The 17,130-nt window shown below is 39.4% G+C and overlaps 2 protein-coding genes across 3 annotated transcripts; one reads left to right on the top strand and one right to left on the bottom strand.

Annotated features, from left to right (window-relative positions):
- Positions 1-498: 498 nt before the first annotated feature.
- On the top strand, positions 499-8,049 carry nfe2l2a (nuclear factor, erythroid 2-like 2a). Its single transcript, XM_044053142.1, has 5 exons — positions 499-688; positions 4,511-4,762; positions 4,999-5,094; positions 5,187-5,372; positions 6,431-8,049. Exons 1-5 carry the CDS (start codon positions 665-667, stop codon positions 7,682-7,684), a joined length of 1,812 nt encoding a protein of 603 aa, XP_043909077.1. The 5' UTR covers positions 499-664; the 3' UTR covers positions 7,685-8,049.
- Positions 7,986-15,907, bottom strand: hnrnpa3 (heterogeneous nuclear ribonucleoprotein A3). Of its 2 annotated transcripts, none has more exons than XM_044053161.1 (11): positions 15,650-15,907; positions 14,215-14,337; positions 13,971-14,117; positions 13,668-13,878; positions 13,511-13,600; positions 13,339-13,410; positions 12,004-12,051; positions 11,669-11,818; positions 11,427-11,543; positions 11,274-11,344; positions 7,986-9,853 (listed from the first exon to the last, which is right to left on the bottom strand). In XM_044053161.1, exons 1-10 carry the CDS (start codon positions 15,665-15,667, stop codon positions 11,289-11,291), a joined length of 1,032 nt encoding a protein of 343 aa, XP_043909096.1. In that variant the 5' UTR covers positions 15,668-15,907; the 3' UTR covers positions 7,986-9,853; positions 11,274-11,288. The 2 variants fall into 2 exon arrangements, with proteins under 2 accessions (XP_043909096.1, XP_043909089.1); XM_044053154.1 differs by lacking the exon at positions 7,986-9,853 and adding an exon at positions 10,550-11,172 and having other exon boundaries at positions 15,650-15,906.
- Between the last annotated feature and the right edge of the window lie 1,223 nt (positions 15,908-17,130).

The raw sequence follows: 17,130 nt of genomic DNA, 5'->3' as shown, positions 1-17,130 counted from the left end.
CGTGGTTAATTTTACTTGCTGAAAATTGTTGCCCTCTTACAACTCTTTGGTCACTTAGTCTCCCACAGCAGCAGCAGGTGACTTGTTAGTTTTCACGGGACATTGGGGCCCCAGGGCCTCCAGCTCCACACTGGCTCCGGGCACCAGCAGGGAGCGCTGTGCACCAAACTAAACTCTGAAGACAACCAAGTTCAACTATAAACTTTTTGGTTTTATAACTGCTTTTCAGCTGGCTTGTGTGCAGCTAGATAATTAGAATTTATTTTAAAAAATTATATTTGCATCCACACACACACACATATGTATATATATGTATATGAACGCACACGGATGTCTTATTTTGGAAGTGTGTTATGTTTGTTGGCTGCTGCGTGGCTCCTCACCAACACGCATGCACCATCACGCAGCCCTGATCTCCAGCCTCATAGGCCGGAGAGGGGGACGATCCCGGCGCCGCAGCTCGGTGGGCAGGGCCTTCATTTCCGTGATGATCATTAGATTCAGACTAGAGGAAGCTATATTTCCCCTCAACTCTGCCGCCGCTACTGACTAGGACACTCTCGGCCCAGGACCACTCGCCATTTTATTCTGTTATTAAAGGAATAACACACTTTTTTTTTTCATAACAACACGTTTCTTCAGGACGAGACGGCACTCATCCACGATGAGCGAAGTGGGAGTGATACAGGTAAATACACAGTTTCTTCATCTTGACGACATGATTCTGACAGCCAACTTTATTTAATGTGATCTGACTTATTAGAGACCGATATAGTTCAGGAGGTGTAGTTTTGTATGCAATGTCCGAAAAGAGATTTATTACAAAGTGACAGCCTGGTTATAGCCGTTAACAAATGCTGTACATGTACACATTACAATGTAGAAAAGACCTCGATCATAAGCTTTATATGTAGCTATAACAGCGTCGCCCTCTGTGCCACATTCACTTCTGTGAGACATGAACTTGTGACGTTTTTCCACCACAGGAAACGAACTACTGCTATTGTTAATAACACTCTGATATGTTTAATATTCATATACTAGCTGTGGAGAGGTACATTATCAACCCGCAATTAAAACAGTAAATAAACTTGTCTTACTATAGATAGAAATCTGAGATGTCTCTCTTTAGTTACATTGCTTCATTCATCCTGACAAGGTCGTTAAAAAAACAAGCAAAAAAAAAACTCGTGTTTTTTTTCCCTCCTCCAAGCATGTGACCCTATGTCTAACACACACACACACACACACACACACACTGTGAATCATTTGATTAAAGGCTGCCCTATTTTTTCATCTGTTTTTTCATCTATCTATCTATCTATCTATCTATCTATCTACCTATCTATATATATATATCCACATGTTGTGGTCTTACATCTCTGTGTTTAGCTGATATAAATGGTAAAAGGTCATGAGTGGCTGAATTGTGATGAAAGACGATGAACCGGTGGAATCAGGCTAAAGTGAGGTCAGTCAGGGCCCTTCTCTTTAACAGAGAGGAGATGTAAATGAACAACCCATACTTAACACAAACACACTTTGTATTGCTTCTCTATCGCCTGGTGAGCTTCATTTTCATAGCAAGCATGTTTTTTTGTCATTTGGAGTTGGGCAAATGATCTGTTATTGAGCTGAAAACATGCTCGTCTTGTGTGACTGCCTTTCACAGTCATGTGGGAAATTGAGTGATTTTCTGGGCTTGTTTCCTTGTTTTGGTGCCAGTTCCCAACTGGTGAGAAAGAGAATACTGGTTCATATAACCTGGTCTTAGACACACCCACACTTATGCAATCTGTGTGGCATTAACACAGAACAATAGCAAGCGTAAGTATTTTGGCAATCTGACATAAATACAATGTTGTGGCAGTGAAAGTGAGTGATTGAACTTCCCCTGGTGACCATTTTTAGACATGTGAGTGTTATTTAATGGACTTGTATGACTTGTCTGATGAGCATAGAAGGTGTGACCACACAGACAATAGAGTGGTTTTGCAGTTTTGAAAACACAGATGACATCAGACATGTGTTTAGATATCCACATAGACCTTTTGGGGTACTTCCTCATTCCTACAGAGGCCATAATGTCTGGCTGTGTGCTCACCTCTCTGGCGTTGAGCGTGATTTATAGTAGGCAGCCTTGGTAACGCATAATCCTTCAGTGGTCACGCTGCTGATGCAACACAGAGGCAAAGAGGGTTAGTGGGTTCTTATTTTCCAGCGCCACGGTTGACGTAAAAAACACAAACTGTGTCAACAAGGTCTTAAAATATTTTATTTATTGTTGCTTCTTTGCTATTATTACTTGTAAAAGTTGAACACACCTTAAATGTTTCTTTAAAAAAGTAGAAGTTATAGAGTTTCACATTGTCTTCATTGTGTATTGTTCTTGTTTGTACATTTTCTGCTTAGTTCTTCATTTTCTTCCCACTGGTCATGTCTTCTATGACCATATGACAAGGCCATACTCCCAAATATGAGGAACAAACAAGTCACATGCTCTCACATTTTCCTCTGAGTTTATGCAACATCCCAGGGCCTGGTAAAATGGTTTCCTTCTGTAAATAAGTAAAAGACCCAAGAAGAAGCAGAGCAGCACCGTTTATCTTAAAACATTGTTGTTTAAAAAGGCAGATAGCTTTCATCGTGTGAGGGAAAAAAGACAGGAAATGACATTAAAATATTCTCATTTGTTAGTTAGCTATGTCAAACATTTTGTAATGCAGACAGCCCTTAGATTATAGACTAAGCTAGTCTCGACCACAAGTTGTAGTTACAGTATAACTTGAAGACATAGCATAAAGTACAATAAAAACAACAAACAAAATAATCACTTGAAAGAGAATAGGGTCATTGCATCACTCTGTGCTTAGGCCTGAATAAGAAAACAAGGTTTGTAATTTTACCCAGCAACACAACAGATAACATTCTATGAATTTATTAGATATTAAACCTTACTTGTATGGATATTACTATTATATCTCAACAAAATTATACATAAAAAAATAATATACTCTCAACATTGCGTAATAATACCTTTTTTAACAATTTGTAACAAATTGCGCATAACAGATTGCGGTAAAATATATAAATGTGTTTTTTTTTTTAAATTAGGGTCACTTTATTACAGCTGGGCAATGTGGTCAAAAACAACTATTATAGTAAAAATGTTATAGTAAAAGTCAATGTGGATAATTATGGAGATAAATGTCCGATAATAAAAAAGTTAAAGTCGAAGAAAGCATTTCAGTGTAGTTTTAAGCTCTATGTGCAAAAAACCAAAAACATTTTACAAATGTGAGGTGACACTTGAAGCTAATATAGTATTTGTTGTATCCCAAAGCATATTTGCACATTGAATGAATATATTGATACTTAAAATTTGTTGTATTGTGTTTGAATTTGTTTTTATTTGTGTTTTTATCGTCCAGCCTAATTGCTTCCTCCTATGGCCTTAATTTCAACATGTCTTCACTTGTGCAATTAAGTTTGTTCTTTATTAGGGATTAGACTTTCAAGCAAAAAATAATATTTGAATATTCAACAGAATTATTCATTGAATATTCAAATGTCCAACATGCACACACACCGCACTAAGTCGACATGTGGCACTTCATTACAAACAAGACATTAGAGTACGCACAAATACAACAGGGTACCTGATTGTGAAGTTTCAAGTTAGCCATTACACACAGAGTGACACTTTCAGATCCAGCAGGGAGGGAAAAAATCTAAAATATGTGTCTCCATCAGATTTTATTTTATCAGAGAGAAAATCTCCACCCCAAGAGAACAACTAACTCCAGTGCATGAGTGCAAGGGTGATGTAGGGTTCACAGCGCTTGAGCTTAGAGAAGCAGCTAATGAGATGCATCCTGGTAAATTTCCTCACTTCTGTGGGTTCTACAACATGTTGGACGAATAGGAGGAGATTCAAAATGCATTCAAGAAACCTTGCAAATGTTATCACTTCTGCAAACACACATGCAGTCCACTAACCATATAATAGATGGGAATAGATGCACCACAAATTATGCTGTCATTGGAGTTGACTTTTTTTTTTTTAATTTTGTCTCATTTCAATATACTTTAAATCGATACATTGACTGATATATTTATTTAAATCAGTCAACATCTAATATTTATGCCCATCCCTATTCTTTACACAAGTTGGAACGAGGGACATATTCACACCTCGGTGGAATCAGATGGGTAAAGATCTCCACTTGCAAAAGGGTATCAAGTGAAGACACTTGTCTCCTGCTGGTGTGAGGTGGCAAGATGGGAAACAGAGAACTATATCTATTATTCATGCTGCTTCTCCTCTTTGACATTAGTGCCAGTGCTGCTGTCAGTGAACAGATACTGAGGGACAGGGTGTGGCAGGTGCAGCAGCCACACTTCACAGCAGGGACGCTCTTCCTTGCTCCAATGCAGCTCACACTCTCACTGCAAGGCAGCATGGCCACTGCTCACAACTCTCCGAACTGATCCGAGCTTCTCTTTTCAGGACATGGAACTGATTGACATATTATGGAAGCAGGACATTGATCTCGGAGCCAGGCGAGAGGTGTTTGACTACAACCACCGTCAGAAAGAGCATGAGCTGCAGAGGCAGCGGGAGCTGGAGGAAGAGAAGAGGCTGCATCTGCTTCGGGAGCAGGAGAAGGCCCTGCTTGCACAGCTACAGCTCGATGAGGAGACGGGAGAGTACATACCCCGCACGCCACCCAGTGCCCCTCTGCCTTTGGAGGTTTCACAGGTACACACATTCATCACTTCATTGCGCAAAGGTGGACTGCTTCCACCACATTTGAGAGGCTGCAGCTATGTTGTAGCTAGGAAACCATGTCATCCTGTATAATTAGAGAAACACTCAGGGATTTGTAGTTTTGCATCAGCGTACATATGCCCTAGAAACAGCTCCAGAGACCTGAGCTCTGTAAAATAGTCAGTTGGGGCTAAAGATAATAAAATGTACCTTAATCTCTGTTACAGAATGTCAACTTCACACAGGGGAGCGGTGGTCATGCCATGTCATTTGATGAATGTTTACAGCTACTGGCTGAGACATTTCCTGTAGAGGAAACTGAGGTAAGACAAAGTTATTGCCACACATTTAGAGCTTTTAACACACTTTTGAGTTGCAACTCAACACTGTCATAACTCATGTCTTTGTCCCACAGAATATGTCAGCTTGCCTGGCCACAACTGCTATTTCCGTGCCCAGCAGCAACAACATAATGATGTCCCCTGAGCAGCAGCCTCTGTCGACACCTACGCTCTCTCCAGGTCCAATGCCACCACCACAGAGGGTGTCCCCAGATTTGGAGCAGGCCTGGATGGAGCTTTTGTCCCTCCCTGAGCTACAGGTAGAATACACAGATTCTTTTGCTTCAATGATAGGTTGGTTTGTGTTGTTGAACAAATAGCCAAAGAATGCACCAACGGCAAGAGCCTAGGAGGAGATTAGGAGGAGAGGACAAACCTTTTTTTGTTTGACCCATGAGAATGGGGTCTCAAATATGCAGAGCTCATACCATGATTAGGTTTCATTAGAGCAGTAGTGAGGTGGGTGTTCATGGGAGGATGCAGTGCATCGGGTTTGTAGCATCCAGCTTCATCTAACAAAACTGGAAGACATGCTATTTAATTTTTAATTTTAGCAGGATTAAACCTTTGTTTACTGGCAATGAAGTGGAGCTGTAGTTGTTTCTCTGAAGCAGCCGTGTCCATTTCGTTTCAAGGCAGCTCATGTTTGCATTAGCAGGCTGGTGGAACCATTCGTTGCCTTTGGCCACACACTAGTTGGGAGAGAGAAAATGAACTATGTATCTCACCATCAAGTGGCCCTGCATTAGTTCATCTGCACAGCTGCTGATAAGACTTACTTTTTAGTTTTCAGAAGCTGCTTTGTGAAGATAAGGTAGTAACTTCTCAGCAACACATCAAGTGATTTCTAAGCTGTCTCATCAACTACCCTGTGCTACAGTCAGCTCCACCAACATGTCAGGGAAATACCAGCTGGAACAAATGCATGGCTTTATAACTAGGATCTCACTGACTGATGCTTTACGGTGTGAGGTAACATATTAGGCTTGTTTGAAATGGAGTAAAGCAAACTGATTTCAACGCGAGTCCAAGCTAACAATATTTGGTTCTGCATTACATTAGTGGCACTTCTGAGGTGTGGTATGTGGATTTATCAGGTTTTGAAAGCCTATTTGACAAGATGTTTAACTGTGAAATCATGAAAAGCCAATGAATGCATTCTATACGTGTATACACAGCAACATATGCAGTGCATTAAACCTTCAATCATTGTATCCCACACTGCACAGTTCAAAGTGTGAACTGATAATGTATCATGTTTAATGTATTTAGTTGACTTAATGTTGATAATGTTTCTATGTCTTTTTTTTCCGTATAGCAATGCCTGAACATGCAAATGGAGGACACACTGGAGACCACAAATTATACTCTTCCAAAAAGCCCTGAAGTACAGAATCCAAACTTCACTTTTTACCCCATGGCCAATCTCACAAACGGGGAAACAAACAGTTCAGTTGTTTGTCCTGCAGAGTTTATCAGTACATATGATGGCTCTGTTCCCAGTATGGCTCCAATAGACAATCTCAGCCAAATGGAGGATAAGGCTCCCCAGTTAAATACTAACTATGGTGCAGAGAGTTTCTGTGACATATTCTACCCCACTGTCAGTCTGGAAGAGGGCAGTGGTCAGCATGGCCATGAGGAAAATGAAAGCCCAACCACGTCTGATATCCCAAACAAGCCTTCCTTTACACCCATGGACCTTTACAGCCTCTCACCCGGAGACACATTTGACAGCGACAAACAAAACGTAACAGCTGAGATGCCAGACTCAGATTCAGGAATCTCCTCGAACACAAGTCCACATGCTAGTTCACCTGCAAAATCAACATATGGAGACAGGTCCTATGGTTATAGTGATTCCGACATAGAAGAGATGGACCACAACCCTGGAAGTGCCGAGTCTGACTACTCAGAGATGTTCTCATTAAATTTTCAACCGGATCTTCGTACAGCAGTGTCTGTATTCACACCAACGGGGCAGCCACACCAGCAAAATGAGAGCAAACCCCAACACGAGATGGACCTAGCAGAGGAAAGCGGCCACAACAGTGCTCCCTTCACCAAAGACAAGCAGAAGAAGCAATTGGATGTGCGTCTCCCCAGAGACGAGCAGAGGGCTAAGGCCCTCAAAATCCCTGTGAGTGTTGATATGATAATCAATCTGCCCGTTGATGATTTCAATGAGATGATGTCAAAGCACCAACTGAATGATGCCCAGCTGGCCCTGGTCCGAGACATACGCCGCCGTGGCAAGAACAAAGTTGCCGCGCAAAACTGCCGCAAACGCAAGATGGAGAACATAATGGGTCTGGAGGGTGAGCTGGACTCACTGAAGGAGGAGAAGGAGCGTCTGCTGAGCGAGAAGAGCCAGAATATCACTAATCTGAAAGACATGAAGCAACAACTCAACAGCTTGTACCTGGAGGTCTTCAGCATGTTGAGAGATGAGAAGGGGAATTCCTACTCTCCGTCCAACTATTCCCTCCAGCAGTCGACTGATGGCAGCATCTTCCTCGTCCCCCGTATTAAAAAGACATTCATCAAGAGCAAAGACAACCACTTATCATAACACGGTACTGCATTAACATAGTAAGACTATGCAATAACCTTGTAGTCACTCGGCTTTAAAGCATTTATAGCACAGCAGAACTATTGTAGTTTTCGTTTACTTCTCTTGAATGTAATTAGTTTTGATATTTTACTTTTGTACTCACAGATTCTTTAACCAATATTGTTTGTAAATATAAACATTACTTGCATTTGAGATTGATAAAATTGTTACGTGGTATGTGTGTATATATATTGTATATATCATATTTCTGTATGCCAATGATTGTTTAAATTTCTGCTTGTATAACTTTCACTTTATGAATTTCTGCCCAGTTTTTTTTTTTTTTAAATTTCCATGCTTTTCAATAAACTATTCTATAGCTACATGGCCTCCAGTCTTCTGACGAGAGAACATTGTGTGGTGAACAGCTTGAAACAGATGGATGCCAGATGGACATATACAATACATAGTGTAGAATGATTACATAACTCACCACATGTTCATGCTCTGGCGTGAAAGGTGTAAGAATGCAAAAATGGAATTTTGGACGTTAACAAAGTATTATAGGTTTAAAATAGTTTCCCATTTTGCTCGCAATTTACGTACAGTAACCTTAATCTTTTAAGACTGTGAAACTGCCATTGCTAAAGAAATCACACCCACTACTGTCATTACACAACAAAGAGAACGGTTGTTGAGCTAAAGTGGAGTGAGCACAGTGCGAACCGTGCATGACAACTTCACAATGGCCCACTGGCTTAGCATAGTCAAAGGTAAAAGCCTTTTGCAATCACAATGTGCCCCACATGCACTTTCGCACACAAAACGCCACCCTTTGATCACAGAGCTCGTGTTTTACAGAGGGTGTGTCAAACTAATCTGGTGAGCAGGCTAACAACTCAATAAATGTCTGACATTGATAACAGCTGTACCTTTATACAATGAGGGCAAACATTTGTGGCACGCGATGTGGTTTTCGAGTGCTTTTTGGAAAACAAATACTCGCTTCAAGGAAAATGTCTTTATTAAGAACACATCACATTTTACATTTACACACAGCTTACATTTAAACCATCACAGTTTAATTCACACTAGTGGGAGTTCTAAAACCACATATTTGTTTGATGTAATCGAGTCCTTCTACATTCCTCAGTAGAGATGTGACACTGCATCTGGTTGATAACAGTACGACTTGTTTTCCCTTTAAGAATTAACAGACCTGCCTTGATAGAAATCCCTTCAAATACATAATGGTTAAGAATGTAAGAGAAAGAAATAGTGACGCAGATATTGTGTGTTTTATTTCCATCATGTTAATGTTTTAATGTCTGTAGTAAACTTTTAAATAAATAATCTGAAATTATTAGATCTTTATGGCTCCTACCAAAAATGCTCAAATTATATTTGTAGTTTAAGATCTGTAGGTCTAAATAAAGCCAGGCTGGACTTCACAATGTTAAAAGAAAACATACCCTTTGCCTTTTTACCTTAAACACTCAGAAGCCAGACTGAAGGTGCCAGAATGAAAACATCCAAGATAACGCTTCCTGGAGATTGCACCAATTACTAGTAATACATAAGATATGCCATATGCATATTTGCTACCTACAGGAAACATAACTTATTATCTAAACCCATACTGACGAGTAACCTAACGCTCAATATTTTAAGTTTAAGTAAAGAGTATCCCTTTGCTTGTTTCAGGTTATAAAAACAGAAACTATACTGCCTCTTTTTTTTTGACAAGCTTAGCTTTTTAAAAGCCAAGCAATTATATCAAGAGACTGATGGACAGATCCATTTACAAAAATACCTTTCAGATAAATCTTTCAAATTTCTCCTTGAGAAATATGTAATAGTGTTAATAAGTAATGATATTTCCCAAGAGCAATTAATCATGATAAACTTTATCAGAATTGGCTCCAAGTGAAATGATAAGGAAACACTTAATTTTTGCCTTCAAGGTACACCAAGCAGTATGGTAAAGGTAACAGGCCAATACTGGGCAAACAACATTGGATGTCATCCTGCTCAGTTTACCTAAAAAGACCCTACAACATATGCACTGTTAGATTACAACAGGAGAAGCCTTAGATAATATTTTGAAAAAGTCTTACCCATCCAGAACCTTCCTTGTTATCAGGTCTTTACAGATTTTCAGCAAGAAGAGAATGCCTCATTCCACATCTGTAAATCAAGCAAAGTGGTTACTTTTACCTGCTCCATCTTCTTTGGTCAGCTTTTGAGAAATACTCACTCCCTTTTCTTGTTAATGTCTGAAATCTAGCTTTTGCAGGTAAAACTGAAGTATCTCTGACTCAACAGGATCTCCAAAGTGTCCAGGAACTAGTCTTTCTTCGCTAGCACCAGGTGCTGGAGGGTTTAGCTAGCCTTGAAAGAGAGATAGATGCTCACTACCAGGCACGACACTGCAAGCTTCCTCCATGGGCGTTGTGCTCGATGCTGCCTTCTTTCTCTCTCAAAATGCTGACTGGTCCACTGTGCTGGGGCTGAAGACGTCCTGTCTGACAGTCATCTGCAATCTTCCACACTAGCGATGCTGAGGGCCAAACTGCAGGTGCTCGTAGCTGTTACACTCTGTCACACTTGCTCAAAACTGGCATATGTGGTGCATGGGCCCTGCCTGGCCTTGGACTACACAAAACTCCTCTGTCATTGACCCTCATGCGAGTAAAGGTATACATACCAGAATATACATACACACACTATATTCACCCTTGAAAGTCTTTGTGAACTCTACCCAAATAAAAGAAATTCTGTACAGACTGATTTGCTAAACTTCACAGTCACAAAGATCAGGCAACATAAATATTAACAACGCATTTAGTCTTTTTCTGAACCAATGATGCACTCAACCTCATGTTACTTCACTATACAACTTTATTCAGTCTTTTTCTACTAATCAAAATAGTTGAAGAATTCAGTTTGCTGGGAACAAAAGGAGTGACGTACTCCCTCATTTCTAATCCAGACTTCTTATATTAGTTAACACGGGTACTGTGAATGATTTACATAATTTGCTTCACATACAATAATAAAAAAAGAACACTTGACACTTGCAATTGAGCAATCATTAATTTAAGAAAGGAATAGAGTGTTATCCAAGGGCCTAAACAACTATGTAATTTGACAGAAGCCATGTTGAAAGACAATATTTATTACCAGGAGGACACTAACCAGTGTAAAAAAAGGAAAGTTATTAAGAACTGCCTTCTGATAAAAAAAGATAACCATTTACCCCTCACATCATAAGAACAATACACATAACTCGCACAAAAGGAACATTTCTGTGTGGGAAAACATCTATCACAATAAAGGAAGGGTATCATCTGCACTCATGTCTTGTGTATACAGTCCTTTTTGCTGCAGTAATTTCTGACTCCTGTGTTCCTCTAATGCTTTCAGAAGACTGTCTCAAAGTAACCTGCAGCTTTCCTGACAATTCCTTTGCTCACCTCCTCGACTCTCCTGCTAAGAACTGAAGCCTGTTGAATGGATACAGGATAGAACAAATAGTTATTCTGCACTTTCATTAGCTCACTCTGTACTGTGCTACGAAGGTGATGCGGAAATGAAGGCTACTTACCAAAACATGAAATAATTAATAACGCCTCGAGCCGTAGCCTCCTCCACCACCACCACCAGAGCCGTAGCCACCTGCCGGTTAAGAAGTGGTCATCACAAAATATTTGAAGTGACTGGATGTGTTATTTTGAGTAAAGACTGTGCCACAACTCACCACCATAGGGTCCACCTGAGTTTCTCCCACCAAAGTTGCTTCCCTTCATGGGGCCATAGTTGGATTGCTGTCCACCATAACTTCCAAAGTCATTGTAGTTTCCACCACCTCCATAACCTGCAGATTCAAAGGTCATTTTTTTTTTTAAATAAGTTTAAATTCTTGCTGTCTCATGTTGCACAATGGTAAGCAGTAAATATAACATTATCAATCCAGAACTCTAAAGTCAATTTCATTTTTACCTCCACCATTGCCTCCATAACCTCCATCACAGCTGCCACCAAACCCGCCTCCTTGGTTGCCATAACCACTACCTCCACCACCACCACCTCCTCCGTAGCCCCCTCGACCTCCTCCATAACCTGGACCTCCCCCATAATTTCCTCCTGGACCTACAATAGTGACGTGACGCACAACATAAAATTAAATATTACAGTGCTAACTAGTGAGTTAAACAGTTAGTTAAACAAAAAAACTAAACAATTTCCAAAAACAACAGGTTTTGAGTAAACAAAAACAACTGCAGGAGTAATACTTATATATTTTACAGATCTAAAAAGAGTTTACAACAGCTTACCATTGTCAAAATCATCACCATAACCACCTCTTCCTCCACTGTAACCACCTAAAAACAAAGAGGGTAAAATATTATATATTACTTTTATGTCTGACAGTAGTGATTGGTTGTTACTTGAAACCTCTTCACGGATGAGATCATGATCACAAGTAGGCATGTTTGTTTGTAAATATGCATGTCTAATAAATATAAGTCTGATAACTGTAAGCATCTGTTATCAAGTAAAATACAAATCTAAATTAACATTGTTTTGAACTTCTACTGCCTGAACACAAAATATTGTAATCCAAGTTTAAGAAACAATAACCCTGACACAAAAGAAAATGTCTCAACAGTTGTGAGAACAGGCTTGTAGCCTGGCCAGGTGAAGCTGAGTGACTGGTTTGACTAGATGATCATGAGCAAGCAAATTTATTTGCTTTAGTTTGCATTTTATTGTGTTGATTCAAAGTGAATGGGTGACACCTGCTCCATTCTGATATTATTAACATCCCCCCTAAAGAGTTCTGATGACAAGCAGACAGCTCTAAATTTGACTGTTTATATATGGCATAAAATTTACATCCTGAATGCATAGTGTGTGAACACTTGTAATCAAATCCTTCCTCTGTATTCAAATATACAAGTACTTTAATTCTGTTCACAAAGACCTAATTACCTTGTTAGATAAATGATAATAGCCACGTTTCCAAGACAGGAACTTCCCCTGGAACTAACCAGAAACTAAGTGTGTTTCAAACAGTTCTGAATAATACTTTCAGAAAGTCCAGGAACCCAAAGGGTGAAATTTGTTAAACACATCTGGTTATGCTCCAGCTTTTTATTATCTACAATCACCCTCTCCAACTACTAAAGAATTAATTGTTTTACAGAAAAGATCCTGAAGTGGGACTTTTAACATACAACTAATGAAGACTGAAAGCTGTGGGGAACAATGGTGACATCATTGTTGAATAGTCTTCTGCATTACCACAGCTTGGTGTGGTTATGGGTCATTAACACAACATTATGCTTAAGATGCATTTTCACCAAGCAACACAGTGCAGTTATGCTGAAAATATGGCCCATGATACTTTTGTGCATTCAGTTCTTAGGTCATGCAGCCACCTGTGTCCAAAGCCACTGCCCATCTGAGTAATCGGATTGTGAATGCATCCTCAATCAGTCTTAGCTATGTTCACACCAGTACTTAAAGCTGTCCACTTGTGATCTCTCAGAATGTTAATACAACATCTGAACTGTTTAAAACTCTTTAAACTTTAAAAGGATGCTCATTATCAAATGTACCTGCAATAAAGTAGGCCTTTAATTATCAAGAAGGACAATACTACTTACCCCGTCCAAAGTTGCCACCACTTCCAAAATTACCACCCCTGCCCATGAAGTTTCCAGAGCCTCCATTCCTGCCTAGTATTAAAACAGTACCAATTTCAAAGATTTATAAATCCACAATAAATTGTCAGGTGTGTAGTATATATGTCCAAAAACACATTTGATGTGAGCTCACCCCTGTTATTATTTATGGAACACATTTCCTGTTTTGAGAGCGCTTTTCTGACCTCACAATTGTGATTGTTGATTGAGTGGTACTTCTGGGCTGTAAGCAAAAACAGGAAATAAAGAAATGCATTTCCATATCATTGCTTATTGTGAACTCTACATACCAACAATTTTGTCTACAGTGTCATGATCATCGAAGGTGACAAAGCAAAACCCTCTCTTCTTCCCAGTTGAGCGTTCCTCCATGATGTCAATGCAATCAATCTTTCCATATTTCTCAAAATACTCGCGGATGTGGTACTCCTCAGTGTCCTCCTTGATTCCACCAACAAAGATCTTCTTCACTGTCAGGTGGGCACCTGGTTTATTAGAGTCCTGAAAAGGAGTACATCAATGAACACACTACAAACATGAACATTGCCAGATAACCTGCCACCTGATTTGTGTCTTTCTTTCTTTTTTTTTACCTCTCTAGAGACGGCCCTCTTGGGTTCAACAACTCTCCCATCTACTTTGTGAGGCCTGGCTTTCATTGATTCATCAACTTCCTTCACAGAGGAATATGTCACAAATCCAAACCCTCTTGAACGTTTGCTACTGGAGTCTCTCATTACCTGTAAATAACATGTTACATAATGATAATGACAGGAGTTTAAGTGGTGTGGAAATGCATATTATCTTATAACTTCAGATGATAACGATGCCACATACCACACAGTCGGTGAGGGATCCCCATTTTTCAAAATGTGCCCGTAAACTCTCCTCTGTAGTTTCAAAGCTCAGACCTCCAATAAACAGCTTTCTGAGCTGCTCAGGCTCCTTGCAGTCATGGTCCTTTAGCAAAAAACAAGAAAATAAATGTGTGTTCGTTTCTGTGTTAGGATACAACAAATCAGAGGTCACTTCCAAGATGGACTGTGATCTCGATCCAGACGACCTCCAATACAAACCTACAATAAATAGCTTTTCTTGTTCACACAGACAAGGGGATAACATGCAACATCCACACAGAAAGGTAGAGGAATCAATCCCAGCAACTACTTGCTGTGATGCAACGGTGCTAACCACTAAACCACTGTGCTGACTGAGATGCACAAAAGGAGAGAATTAGGGACAGAATGATAAATCAGAGACAAATAACTTCATTTACCACGTTCTAACAGTCAAATTGATTATTTTAGTCTGGACAAACTCTGGACATAAATTTAATTTACTACCCTTATTTTGTAAAATGAAGATGTTAAATTTCAAATATGCATCTAAAATGCATTATATGTTCATATTTCTGTTATACATGCCTGCTAATTTGATTTGACATTTTAAATGAGTTTGTTGCATATATTCTATTAGTGTTTAACTATAGTTCAATGCGAACAGTCACAAATCACTTACACTGTTTTGGAATTTCAGTCAGCTATTCACTTTCACTACACACAGATGCTGGTGTACATATTTGAATATATATTGTTCTTAATGTTAAAGCGACATTGTGATGCTCTGCACCTTTGCATGATAGTTTTATTACCTGGACATTTTTAAGTTTAAATAGAATACACTTTTCATGTAATAACTGCCAGTACTGGTAGACTAATAAATTACTGGGCCGCACCGTTAATCCTGTTGTGGCGTCAGGCCACATTTACGACGTAAAATAGACCACTATTATAACACAATGCACCAACTTTCATTTCCTTGGCCAAATGGTATACCCATACGTAAATAAATAACAGAAAAGCAAAAAGCTGAGACTAACACCCCGTAACAAGTTACGACGAAATGCGTTAGCCTGGGAGGCCTCGCTAGCTTAAACCTCGCTTGTTTCTAGAAAGCTGATGCTCCACCTCTGTTCTGTTATCACACTGGAATAAACATTATATTAATTTTAACACGCAAATGCCATATAACAATTAATAGAACATCGGAGACATAACTCGACGGTGCTAACAACAGCTATTTAGCTAGCAACATTTTCATTAGCTTAGCAGCAACTGAAGCTGACGTGATCAGCGCTGACTCAGTTCCAGCTGCAGAAAAACAACGCATTACGATGTAATATAGTTCGCCATGTCGCAAATTTGCACGTAGAACACCGGTGATGCATTACGACACACACAGGTTTAATTTGTGTCATTTGCGTGTACCTTACCTCCATTTCGCATTTCATTGTCCCCAGGCGCAGATATGAGTAGGTCACGTGGCGTGGAAGACAGGAGTCGTGGAGGCAGACGGAGAATAGTCCTACTATCGTATGTCTGTCTGAACATTACATTAAGAAGAGTATAATCTAGCTAGCGTATGTGGTCCATCTACATATATACATATTACAAAGCAGTGTTATTATTTCATACATAATTTCCCATCCACACATTTTGGGGTTTTGATATTCTACGTTGCCCGTCTTTGATGTCTAACTCAGTGCCATTTAAAAAAAACAAACAAAACAAAAAAAAAAAACAACGACATTTTGCGCCATCTCCTGGCCAAAATATGCATTTGTATGGGAAAACAATTTAGGTGGAAACATCAGGTCAAGTGTGTAATGTTGGTGGGATTTTCCTTCCTTTTTTCATGAGCAGCAGAAGAAACTATTTTTTAAAATAGAGACATGGCAGTAATCCACCTTAATCTGAGTGAGCCCTGTGTGGTTTATTGTCAAGACCATAATCAAATATAAATAGGTACAAGGCACTAACGCATGGATACATGATGACAGGTGCAGACATGATGAGACTGAATAATATTGTGTCCGTTACTCGTCAGAGTAATTTCATGAGATAATTAAATATTTGTTGTCATACCCCTAATAAGTATGCCCTCACATTAACTTTACATTCTTGAATGTTGTGCACATTTAGCGATGATACATCGGAGCTAACATCCTCTGAACCGCTCTGTCATCGGCCGCATTTGTGGAAATGTGGCGTACATGTGTGTTTTCAGTTGAAGTTAGATCTCTTTGACAAGTATACTTGATTGGATAAGTATGATCTATGAGCATTGCTACTGAGCCTTGTTGAAGCTGACCAGCATCTCCAAATATATGACTGCTTTATGGTTTAGACAATGTCTGTCATTAACTTTATTGTACAGTGTGTGAGGAAAACGCAGCCCCAATAAAAGGATAATGTTTTTCCTGACAATAATATTGATGTGTATTTATGATCAGGCGATAGTTCACATTCAAGAGCCAAGTTGTTGTTTTTTTGCACCTTTTATTCTACTGCAGTGACTGTATTTGGTTACAGATAATAAATACATTTCTGGGCGAACAGCTCTGGTATACATCTGAGCAGAAGCTGCAGAATAAAGTAAATCATAACCACATGTCATGTCAACTTTTTCAGAGCATTTTCTTTTTACTTTGATGTAACTTCTATTGAGTAAAAGATGTGTTAGGTTTTTACTTAAGAGCATATACACTGGGATATCCTTAGAAAAAATAATACCGAAAGCAGTCATATTACCATTGCCATATTTTCTTTATTATTTTAATAATCTATTTTTGATGTCGTGTCAAGTGTGACCATGTAAAAACCATCTCCCGCTTTGAAAATTGGACCCTGTAGGACCGTTTGAGGATGGTGATGGCACTGCTGACAATTACGAGCTGTATTTTATCTGTACATT

This window comes from Solea senegalensis, linkage group LG2 (genome assembly GCF_019176455.1).
Source record: "Solea senegalensis isolate Sse05_10M linkage group LG2, IFAPA_SoseM_1, whole genome shotgun sequence".
In the NCBI taxonomy this organism is placed as follows: Eukaryota; Metazoa; Chordata; class Actinopteri; order Pleuronectiformes; family Soleidae; genus Solea; species Solea senegalensis.
This window is presented reverse-complemented; position numbering and strand designations above follow the sequence as displayed.

Coding starts and splice junctions, on each gene's coding strand:
- nfe2l2a (XM_044053142.1), top strand. CDS start 665: ATGAGCGAAGTGGGAGTGATACAG. Junction 4,763..4,998: donor TGCCTTTGGAGGTTTCACAG/GTACACACATTC, acceptor TCTCTGTTACAG/AATGTCAACTTCACACAGGG. Junction 5,095..5,186: donor TTCCTGTAGAGGAAACTGAG/GTAAGACAAAGT, acceptor TTTGTCCCACAG/AATATGTCAGCTTGCCTGGC.
- hnrnpa3 (XM_044053161.1), bottom strand. Junction 13,411..13,510: donor TTCCATAAATAATAACAGGG/GTGAGCTCACAT, acceptor TTTTAATACTAG/GCAGGAATGGAGGCTCTGGA. Junction 12,052..13,338: donor TGGTGGCAACTTTGGACGGG/GTAAGTAGTATT, acceptor CTTTGTTTTTAG/GTGGTTACAGTGGAGGAAGA.